This window comes from Nannobrachium achirus (genome assembly GCF_963921795.1).
Source record: "Nannobrachium achirus genome assembly, chromosome: 22".
Lineage (NCBI taxonomy): Eukaryota > Metazoa > Chordata > Actinopteri > Myctophiformes > Myctophidae > Nannobrachium > Nannobrachium achirus.
In genome coordinates, this window is record NC_137829.1 from 6,464,949 (window position 1) to 6,477,240 (window position 12,292).

The 12,292-nt window shown below is 42.5% G+C and overlaps 3 protein-coding genes across 6 annotated transcripts in view; 2 read left to right on the forward strand and 1 right to left on the reverse strand.

Annotated features, from left to right (window-relative positions):
- The window catches only part of caska (calcium/calmodulin-dependent serine protein kinase a), a 170,779-nt gene that overhangs the window by 98,542 nt on the left and 59,945 nt on the right, over positions 1 to 12,292 (forward strand). The gene's annotated exons all lie outside the window — the stretch shown is intronic.
- On the forward strand, positions 2,218 to 2,835 carry LOC308308361 (NADH dehydrogenase [ubiquinone] iron-sulfur protein 8, mitochondrial-like; the record flags this gene model as incomplete). Its single annotated transcript, XM_080753788.1, has 1 exon — positions 2,218 to 2,835. One exon carries the CDS (start codon positions 2,218 to 2,220, stop codon positions 2,833 to 2,835), a length of 618 nt encoding a protein of 205 aa, XP_080609914.1.
- Positions 6,559 to 8,248, reverse strand: LOC308308060 (putative G-protein coupled receptor 82; the record flags this gene model as incomplete). Its single annotated transcript, XM_080753430.1, has 3 exons — positions 6,559 to 6,768; positions 7,028 to 7,165; positions 7,409 to 8,248. The coding sequence occupies 3 exons, from the start codon at positions 8,246 to 8,248 to the stop codon at positions 6,559 to 6,561; spliced, it is 1,188 nt and encodes a 395-aa protein (XP_080609556.1).

The window sequence follows — 12,292 nt, forward strand, 5'->3', positions numbered from 1 at the left end:
TGGCTACATACATGGTCAAAGATAATGGCTTCTCTAATGGCAAGCAATGGGCCTCGTGGTGTCAGGACATAAAAGCTCTAAAAATTAAGCCTCCGCAGCACTCGCATGCACCCAATGTGTCCATTATCACACACACACACACACACACACACACACACACACACACACACACACACACACACACACACACACACACACACACACACACACACACGCGCTCATACACACACACTGTTTCTGCCCCAAGTTTGGTGACTAAATTCCACTTTTATGTACTGTATGTATCCCACCAGAATCTGTAGTGTTGTATTTCTATCATTCGCCCCTTGATCTGTGCAGAGTAGTGTTCTGAACACCCAGGCCGAGGTGTGTGAGTCACACATCTCCCGAGTTGAGTGTGATGGACTTTTCACATTGAAGAAGAGTTACTCGAAACAAAACAGAAACAGCAATCACTCAATAGACACTGAAACTAATGTCATTTTTAGGTAAGAGGACCCAGTGGTGGACTGTAACAGAATACATTTACTTGAGTACTGTACTCGTGTACAGATTTTGAGTATTTGTACTTGAGTTTTAGATTCTTTTGATACTTATTACTTTCACTCAAGTACATTTCCAAGAGTATGAGAATATTTTACATTTACAAGTACATTTACAAGACTATCAGAATATTTTACATTTACAAGTACATTTCTAGGAAGGCTGTGAAGTACTAGTTACTTTTAGTTTGGCTGTTCTTTTTCTTTTCTTTTTTCTTCTCTCCTAAAATGCAATTGGCCGCACACGCTGTGTTCTTCAAAGAAGGAAACCAATCACAGTACCTCTCCACTGACTGGGATCTACGTAAAAAATAATAAGGATATCCCACTTCTTACCAGCGGTAATGTAGAACGCGCTGAATCTGAATCATCCATAAATTAATTGTGAAAACATTACAGCATTGCATTGACCAAAAAATTAAAATAAGTATTTCTACTTTTACTTGTACTTGCACTTAAAAAGCATGTACTTTTGTACTTTTACTTTGATTAAATGTGATCATTAGTATCTGTACTCAAGTACTGAGGTTGAGTACTTCGTCCACCACTGAGATGAACACAGCCTCAGCAGTCGAACTTCGGCACACACGTATACACACATATTGACTGACACACACACACACACACACACACACACACACACACACACACACACACACACACACACACACACACACACACACACACACACACACACACTTTCATGTGGGCCATTGGCATCTGTAATGAGGCTGAACAATTGGGGAAATGATGTGAATTACTGCAGTAATCACTTGGTGAGGAGGAGTGCTGCCCTGAGAAAATTAGTGGGGAAAAATTCATTTGATTAAGATACTGCAGATTACATTGATTGGGGTAAACAAGTGTGACTTAAGGACATTTTCACTTGGCCAATTTGAACAACCCCTTTTGTGTGTGTGTGTGTTAATAGTTATTTATGTACTCATTTATTGTTGTCTCCGTCTGGCCAGATGGCCAGAGACTATGTTTTTGCTCCTGTCCGTTGTATTCAACGAGAGGTACCTTTATGACTTAAATGGCTTACAGTATATTATCAAAAATATCCTCTGCATTAAAAACGATTTCAACACTATAAAGATGAGTAACACAAATTACTATTAAAAATAACTATTTTGTGACAAAAATGACGCTAATGCATTTTTTTGTAATTCACTGATAACCTCACGTCAGAAATAAAGTTCTTCTAGCACACTTACACGTATACAAATGGCGAGGTTGGACAAGTTTCTCTTTATAAATTTCTGACGGAAATTGATAAAGAAAATTCTCACCTGTGTGCATGGTATCAAACACAACACATGTGAATATCTCCTTGTATGGGCCGTTATGTCCGTGACATCAGCTGTGGTGATGTTGGTCCCTGCGTATTTCTATGATATTTCTATGACGTTAGTCTCATGTGACGTTAGTCTCGTACTGCCTAGGGACATACACACAAAGTCAAACGTGCCCATATATGTATATTTGACATGGAATGTGACATAGAAGATCTCCATGTCACAAACATAACGTACCCATGTATTGGAGACTATTATGTCACGTAGACTATAAAACTTGGTGTCTCTGACTCTCTGTCCATGCCAGGTCCGTCCCGCAATCGTCTGCAGTTATGATTGAGAGATCCCGATAGCAACCCATGCATGTTAAAGACGTGATGGCTGCGACATTGCGCTTACTATACACTGTGTCAAGGCCAGGCGTCTTTGCTGCGAGGTCGTTCACGCTATCAGCACAGAGGGAAGGATTCAAGTATGTGAATGCTCGGGAAGTTCCCACAGACCTCAGGTCCATCACAGACCGTTCTGCTCAGACTCTGCTGTGGACAGAGCTTTTCAGAGGACTGGGTATGACCATGAGCTACCTGTTCAGAGAACCCGCCACTATCAACTACCCGTTTGAGAAAGGACCTCTATCACCCCGCTTCAGAGGGGAGCACGCCTTGCGCAGGTACCCCTCAGGAGAGGAGCGCTGCATCGCCTGCAAGCTGTGTGAGGCCATCTGCCCCGCCCAGGCCATCACCATCGAGGCGGAGACGCGCGCCGACGGCAGCAGGAGGACGACTCGCTACGACATTGACATGACCAAGTGTATCTACTGTGGTTTCTGCCAGGAGGCCTGTCCTGTGGACGCTATCGTAGAGGGCCCCAACTTTGAGTACGCCACAGAGACCCGCGAGGAACTGCTCTATAACAAGGAGAAGCTGCTCAACAACGGAGACAAGTGGGAAGCCGAGATCGCTGCCAACATAAAAGCTGATTACCTCTACCGATAGACTCACACACACACACACACACGCTCAATAATATAAGCTCTCTGAAATGCACACACACCCATAATGTACATAATATTGGTTACCTTCCCGGTTGCACAGCCCGAGCTGACCAATATCAGAATCACCCAGCCCGGGGGACACGTGCGCAACTCTCATCCTTATTATCTATCTATAAATGCGAGAAGTCTCTCTCTGCGTGTGTGTCTGTCTGTCTGTCTGTCTGTCTGTAATCCGCGTATCTCGAGAACCGTTCGTCCCACCGGCTTCAGATTCGGCACGCGCGTTCCCCGCTGCGGCACGGACTGCAGTGCCGGGCCTCGACCCGACCCGACGCACGGTTTTCCCTAACCGGCGCGAAACGTTCTGAATCTCCTTATGCGGGGCTGATTGTTGACATCAGGCTGTTCCGGAGGAAATCGGCGCAAGCGCTGACTCATTGTGACATCACTTCATAAAAGGCTCTGACATCACGTACGCCACATGAGTCAACACAAAATGCCATGGTTATGTATTGAATGTCATCAGTATGACATGTTTTGATGTTCCTATGGGCATAAATGGACACAGGCAACATATGGTCAAAACAGGTCTTATGACAACAGGTATAATGGGGTTTGCATTAAAGGGTAGGGCATTCACAGAGATCTCCATATTCTGTATGGGCATAAAATGGACGCCCATATGTGGAGCTGATGTCTGACATCAGCTCCACATCTGAGTTTTCCGGAACCGGCACTGTGTCTGCAGAGATCTCCATATATGGGCATGAGTGGACACAGGCAAACAGACAGATAACTCCATATATGGGCATAAATAGACACAGGCAAACAGATGGTCAAAACGGGTCCTACAGAGATCTCCATATATGGGCATAAAATGGACATTGACAGATATCTCCATATATGGGCATAAATGGACACAGGCAAACAGATGGTCAAAACGGATCCTATGACAACAGGTATAATGAGGTTTGCATTAAAGGGCGGGGCATTCATTCCCTATTTACATTGTTCCCGAGTTGGCCAGGGCGCCGACTAGACGTCGGGCGGCCGAGCTTCTAGTCATAATAATAATACATGGTTTCTGTTGAGTCTGACATCAGTACATGTTGAAAAAGCTCCATGTGCATTTGACACGGTTTCTGTTGAGTCGGACCGACATCAGTGCATGTTGAAATCAAATCTCCATATATACTGTATGCATTTTTGGTTCAAGTTGTCTATGATATCAGTGCATATTGATCTCCATAATACCATATACACTGTACGTTAGATCGCCATGGTTACTCAAGAGGTTAGAGCGAGTGAGTTATCACTCCATATTCAGACACAATGGTCAACCCAGAACTCTATATATGGTCATGGTTGATTTGGAGATCCTTATATGATTTGTAGGAGTCTTATGTCATGATGACACGGTTTGTTTGGGTATGACGTCATGCTGTCCCAGTCAACATGACACATGTCATGTTTGGGTGTAGCTGCAGGGGGTTATCATATAGCTGCCTTTATCCCAGAGTGTGGTGGCGCTGTCTCAAATGTAGGTGAAATACCCAGTTGTCTGTACTATATCTGTGCTATTTCTCTTGCCCTGTGTCAGCTCCCTTCCTTCCTCTGGCATGTCTTACAGTATGTTAAACACAATGGAGTGAATTTAATTCTATTGCCAGTTATTGCTTCATTCTGATGGGCCTTGGCCCCTTGGGGGACAGACACCTGCAAGGGCCACACTTCACAGAGCACCCCAATCATACTTCCTCCCTTTCTCCGTACTCGCCTCATATGTCCCTCGCACATAATGGCACATAATAGATGTTCAGTAATTTATTCACAATTGCTAAACAAGATAGATGATGCATACAGACATTAATTGGAAAACAAAGGGGAAAGCACTGTATAATTGCAAATGTAACTCTATTACCTCCAGTCCACCAGTAAATAAGAGCATGCACTGCATGCAGTATGTTCACCAGGGAAGTGTATTTGTGGCAGCATGGCCAGGTGTTGTCGTTAACGTACTTGCGTGGAGTATGTTTCAGGCTTTAGGCTTTCAGACACAATAACGGCCGGGCTACACCAAGCCTTTTCACGCGCGTCAGTGCGTACGCGCCAATATATATCAATAATATCGGCTACACCAGGCTCACGCATAGGGCGAGCCCCCGATACGCATGCTGTAAAATGGGATTGGTTCTATTTTGTGCGCGGCTGCGCGCGTATGTGTTTTGTACACAAACTTCCTCCTCTCCTGCACATAATAGTCCCCCCTACTCCCTCCCTTGAATTGTTTTATTTTTATTTTATTTTATTTTATTTTATTTTTATTTCGTTCATACATTTTTCCCCTGGCTATTGTAGCCAGGGGCTTTTCGCACACGCACAGACAGCGCACACGTGCGTGTGAGTTTTCTGGTGTAGCCCGGCCGAAGGAACGGCTACATAGTTACAGTACTGTATGTACAGTACATATAGACTACTTAGACAGAAATTAAATACAGATATTAGTTATAAACATTTTGGTATCCTATTGTTATTATTATTATGAATAATTATTATGAATAATAATAATAATAATAATCATTGATTCTTGCGGGGACATTTGTTATCTGCATTTACTTTTACTGTACATTTCTTTATAGCCAGAGTGAGCTGTGTGAACAAAATGAGGAAAGGAAAGTGATAGAGGCAAACCTGTGTTTTTGCAGACAGAATTCTGCAACACAGTTGCAGAAAAACTGACGCATGAAAGTTCCACCCTGGTGTGTAAGCTTCCATTATAACCAACAAAAAACCATTTCATATCTTTCTTTATTTCTTTATTTTAGGGGACAGTGCAGGTTAATGAACGTTCAAATGTCAAACGTTCCTTGCCATAACCTATGGCAAGGAAAATTGTGCTTGGGGGTGAAAAGCCTTTTATGTTCTTAAAACCACATTTTGGGATGGACAGAAGGACCCTGGGATATTGGTCAGACCTAACCATGCTTTAAAATAGCAGAGGTCCTTAGACATTAAGTGTACAGTGTACAGTGTACAGTTGTACATTTAGTTTACTGTCCCACTGAACGTGCACATTTTCTTTGTCATCTGCTCTGGTCAATTCATAGAGTCCACTGTCTGACATTAAATGGGATTTGCATGCACACAATGTGTGCATGCCAGCCCCAGTACCTGACAATTAATTCAAGAAAAATACACAAACACAGGCAAACCTCTCATTCTGAATGCTTGCCATTGATCAGTAACATCTTAGGTTAAATTCTAAAAAGCTAAGCAAGGCCTAGTGCATAACAGGCTACAGTGCAAACCTTTGACTCATATCCACTCACGCTTGGCGAGACCTGCGCTCTGCGTTGTCTTAATTTAAGTGCTTGAATTTGGCGGAAGTCCTGCGTTTAAGGGAAGTTATGTCATGCAGTGCAGGTCCGTTTACATCCCCCAGCTAAACAAACCAAAATAGATTGTAGCTCTTAACTCGCTCTTAATAGGTGTAACTTTGTCAGAATCCATGTTTTGTTTGGATATTGTTGCGCAACCGAAGGAGCGGGAGAAGTAGAACAGATTTTGTATTTCAGCAGGGAATACGTTCGCTGGAACACCGCACTGTGAAAAAAAAGGCAACATCCGGAGAAATTGACACAGCAGAAGTCCCACCTTTCTAGGCACTCTCTGCCTATGTCTAGACCAGGCTTTTCTCTTCACAGATGAGCAAGCCTGGTTATATCTACTGGAGGATTTTCTGTCCCTGCCCCAGTGCGCCAATCTTCCCATTTGCTTTGTCCAACGTTGAGCCAGATAACTGGCTGCCGGAAGGTTGTGGCCAGCATCTGAAGAGTCTGATGGCATGGTTGTGGAAGGTCTTGTCCAACAGGAAGTACATCACAGGGTCAACGGAACCCCTCAGAGCAGTCAGAAGGAGCAGGCCGTTTTTTATCTGGAGGAACATAAAGACGAATATATTTTTCTTTTAGAATTTGTCATTTTAACATTGATTATAGGGCTTTGTCTTGACACAATGATCACACAATAGCAAATTGTTTAAAAAAATGCAGCACAATCTCTCTACGTACCATAAATTGCATAGCCATATATTGGCCTTCTTCTTAGCCATACAGTTTTACTATAGATCAGTAAACAAGTGTGCCCATTGCTTTGCTGTAGTACAGGTGCAGGTACAAAGTACATTTTCTCACCTCAACAAGGCTGGAAAGTGGATGACAGTGGTCATTTGTGGTGGGACTGGGTGCTGGAGCTGTCAGTTGTTGTTGGACCAAAGAGACAAAGATGGGCTTGAATATGTGGTGTGGTAAAAGACACACAACCAGAACCACCTGGCAAGAGAAGTCAAATAAGTTTTTTATAGAATATCTTAATGAAACGTTGCAATAGGCCATGGATACATGAACAGGATCATTCCTTACATTCAAATTCCCAGTTACTCTCCCTTGGTATTTGAACAAAATGTGCAGGACATCTGAGGGTTAGTAACTTCTTTCATAGCCAATGATTTGTTTAATTGGGCAGGTACAGTAAATGCAGTACAAAAGATATTGATCTACTATAAACCAATTCACCTGGATGACCACAATGTTCCGGAACACCCGTGCCAGCAGCCTATGTGAGTCGGTGATTGTTGAGCTGCGGCATGATCGCCTGATGTGCTGCAACACCGTCATGTAGCACATCTGCACCACCAGGAAGCACACGAAGAACACGGCCACAGCAATCCCTGTGGATGCCCTGGACAGACTGCCCCCTATCTCCACCACTGGGCTGTAGCACACCTCCTCCCCTGCTCCGTCTCCTGCCCTCATGGCTTCCTCTTTAGAGTAATACACCGTCACAGGCACGATGGCCCCCACCGCCAACACCCAGACGGTCGCGCACACGACCCTCGCGACAGAGGCCTTCCTCAGGCCGACGAAGAAGCTGTGTGGCAGCAGGGTGGTGCAGGCACTGGGCCTGGTGGCGTGCGTGTGTTGGATGAGGGTGGAGAAGCGGTTGAGGGCCACCCAGGTCAGGATGACCACGCCGATATAGATGTTGATGTGGAGCACAGGCGTGGCGACGTACAGAACGAGCTGGCACGCAAAGCCGCCCAGTGGCCAGGACGGACCGCTGGTGTAGTAGAGCGCCAGGAAGGGCGCGGTGAGAACCAGCAGCAGGTTGGAAAAGCTCAGGTGGCACAGGTAGACGTGAGTGGATGTTCTGGAGGAAATGCAATGGAGGAACACCCACAAAGACAGGGCGTTGCCTGGGAGACCAGTGAGGAAGAGGAAAGCATACAGGAAGGTGAGGAAGTTGAGCGTGGCACGTGTAGGACAGAGGGTGAACGTGGAGTCAGGGTGGGATGCAGGGGGCAGAGTCGAGAGGGAGCTGTTAACCAACAGGGAAGAGTAGGGTGAATTCTCCATTGCGCTACAAATGGACAATGGGGGTAGAAAAATACAGCGTTAGGGATTTTCACACTTAGCTATGGGTGAAAACCAACCCCTGTTAGTCCAGGGCTTTCAGTTCTGTTAGCTCTGGGCTTACAGTAGCTTCACACTTAGACCTTTGAAAATGGCATATCCACACCCCACCTAAACCCTCATCAAGAGCACAGTTATCCCCAAAATCACTGGGGTTAAGATCGCTAGTGAAATCATGATAGAACAAAAGTAATGGATCGCTCTTTGTCCAATCAAAGATCCTGCTCGAGTTGTCTTCAATATAAATAAGTTGTGTGCTGCAGTTGTGTGAGTGTACTAAGATGTTATCCCTGGGCTTTGATTTACAAGCATGAATGCTTAACCTAGGGCTTATGGCAAATGGGTGGGTTAAAGGGATAGTTAACGCAATAAATAACTTTTTTCTATTGATTACTCACACCATGGAGACTTGAATTCATGGATATTTTTTTGATTTGTCGCATTCCTAAGCCAATAATAGGTGCTTCAGTAGTGGTTCCCTATGGAGACACAAAGAGTCTCTTAAAATTCAAATATCCATGAATTCAACTCAAGTCTCCATGGGGTTAATAATCGATAGAAAAAAAGGTCATTTTGGGGGTGAACTATCCCTTTAATAAATACCAGCGTGAAATCAGGACCTAGAAATGTACAGTATTTGTGAAAAGCCATATTAGCGGCCTACTACAAATGTAAATTGTCCCTGGGATGAGCCAAGAAGTGTAAATATAGAACATTTCCTCCTCCAAGGAGATGTAAAACATCATTGAACAACATTTCACAGCATATTTTTTTACACCGTTGATACAGAAGGTGTTACATAATTGACTACGGTATGTACAGTAGTACCTCTTGTAATACATCATAAGTCAACATATAATCAATAAGTAATTATCTGAATGATTGTCAGTACAAGCCACAAACTTTTACTTTTGACAACTCTAAATTGACAAATTGTCATTGCACTCTGATTATTATTATTATTATTTTTTTGCTTTATACATACCAGTCACAAGAGTCCTGATTACGTTCGGAATCGCAGGTCTTTCAACAGCAATTCCCCTAACCCTAACAAAATGCACACAGAAGATAATCAACTTACTGGCAGTGGAAGGCAGAAAGAGAAGCTTCTTCTCGTAGATGCTGATCTAGTCATTCTGAAAGGGGAAGTCGTATTAATAGCTGAGAACCCTATAGCTACTGTACAGGTAGGCCTACAGTATGTTTCATATGTATCTCAGCTATAATGCTATGAGCACTTGCCCTGTTGTTTGCCAAGTGCTCATGGCACTTACTCTAACCAAGCCACACTGGATGAAATGCTTACAATGCATTACAATGTATTTGTAATGCTTGTATGTTGATAATATTGCATGCATTGTTGCGGAAGTGACTACTGTATATCGTCGTTGTCTGGTGGAAACCTTGAACCGTTAGATTTTATCATTTCAAAAATGAACTAAACTAGTGACAACAGACGTTCTACAAGCACACAACGCCTCGCGGCTGTTTTCACTACTTTTGTGCAACGGCCTTGTCTGACGAAGAAGGGCTTTACTTCGCGAAAAAAATGTACACATTTGAAACTTGGAGATACAAGGTTTCTGCCCGACAGTGACGATATGATAAAGCATGGAAACCGTGAGTCTGTTTTGGCATAGTGACAGGTGTCATCTGTGCAACCATGGTGCATTTTCACCAGCTGGTCTTACACAGGAAATGACTTGCATGTCTTTCAGTGGTAGCATATTTCACTTGTATCATGTTATAGACTATGATCTACAGTAAGCACTCCGTGTTCTCTTGGTTCTTCCCTTTTTCTGCTGGTCTAAGTAGTAAGTACAGTATGAGGGCTGAATTTGGATACATATAATATTGTTTTGGATGATCAAAAATGCATTCTGATTTCTGTTGCATAATTCATTATGCCCCCAAAATGTAAATGGGTAAGAATAAACTGCCGTCTACTACTGGATTATCTGATGCTATGCACCAAAATGTATTCTAATCCAATTTTGATCCTAGTATGGGCACATATTCTTAATCCGGTCTTTGTCAACTCCAGAAAATAAGATAAACAACAACAAACAATCAAAATGAGCAAAATATTTTTATTTTGAAATTTTGGAACAAAGCAGCAATATACCATACACTATGTTATGTTGCAACTAGAAATGTGTTTCAATCCAACAAGAATCTGTGTGGAACAAAATGTCTTTGCAAGTTGCACTTGCAAGATGCAGACAGTAGGTCCAGCTTATTTGTTCCTACAGTACATGATTTCTTTCCTATGCGGTATTCCTTTTATGTTATTTGTATAAAAGTCAAAAAATCTTCGGTAAGCAATACTGTTTAGAACAGTATTGCTTGCTTATCAGAGAAGTCCATATGTATACATAATGTATATTATATGTACTTACATGAACTATTAAAATGGTTTAGCATGTAAGTATAAGTAATATACAGTATAATTACATTTTAACCAGTTCAATAAAGTAACTTCTGGTTTAGTATCACAGTTGCCAGAAGATATGAACTAATCCACTGCTACTGGAAACCCTTGCACCATTAAACATAATCCAGTGGAGGGCACTCTTCAATGGTAATTTCTTCAATGTTGTCTATTGTCCATTTATCTTCTGCCTTGGGGTGGTGCTGCTGTTCTAACTGGTTGGGCAATAAACAGTGTTAGTTGTGTAGACTAGGGCTCACATTTCCCTGCTTGCTCATCACCTTGTATAATAAATATTTGAACTGATGTCATGCATAACCAGAAATGGTCAACTCATACAAAGCTAGTTAGTTTATTTATTCATGCATTTATTGAATTTACACCCATTTTAAATGATGCATATTTACCAGAGTAGTGTTGCCTTAAAATGCATCTTGTGTCTTTGACACAGGTCTCAAAAGCAGTGACATTTTGATGGGGCATTTTAATCAGTTTAAACCTTACAGATATTCAAGCTCACAACATGTTGCATTGTGATGTGTTGTGAGTTTGGCTCTTTTCAAACATTGAATAGGGCATAACAGAATGGACCCATGCTTAATAAAATGTGTGACTTGTTCTGCATAAGCTTCTGATCTCTGATCACAATTTGCAATGACTACTCACTTTTTGATATAGTCCGTAAAGTTGCTATTCCCTTTCATTTGGTTTCATCATAATGTATCAGCATGTCCTATGTCTCGTCTGTGTGCTCACTTTGTTCATAGGCTGCTTTTATTTCAACAGTGCTTGAGCACAAGAATGAATGGTTTGAAATAACGAGTCCAGCAGAAAAAATTGTACACAATAATTACGGGCAGTTTTGCCATCTCCTTTCTGTGTGTATGTGGTGTACAAAATACGTAGTGAATGAATGGGGGGGGTTTTCATGAAACTTGGTGGTAAATAATGAGTAGTAGGTATTATGATTATACCAGGAGGAAGATTTTTTCCAAAAAAGTGTACACAAAGTGTTATAATTATGTTTTTATGTGGCCACACCCACCAGTTAATTAAGTATGCCTGGTTATCAGGTGGGTGGTGACCCAGCTGATGTCCACTGATCTTCATGAGAGCAAGGTTATTGCAGATCAGTGATCATTGCTCTGACCCATCTTCATTCATGAGAGCAAGGTTATTGCTGGTCAGTGATAATTGCTCTGACCCATACCAAAGACCCAATGCCTCCCTGCTTGTGACTCATGTCCAGGTGGTGGACTTCATGGCTAGAGGAAGCATGTGTACATCAAGCCGCCTGACGCTACAGAAACGGGCTCCTGCCCTATGGGCCACATGGTTCCCAAGGCTACTTTCCTACTTACTTACTTTTACTGCTAAGACAATGACTTAACGGCCATCTGGGACCTCCATCATTTTATAGGCAATAACTTTCAGTTGGTTCTGACGTATGCCTCTCAGACCATTTCCTAACCTCTGTTGGGTTGTGGATGAATGCAAAAAGACAACATAAACAATGAATATCATTGCAAACAAAATATATGTTGTGATTTCCAATT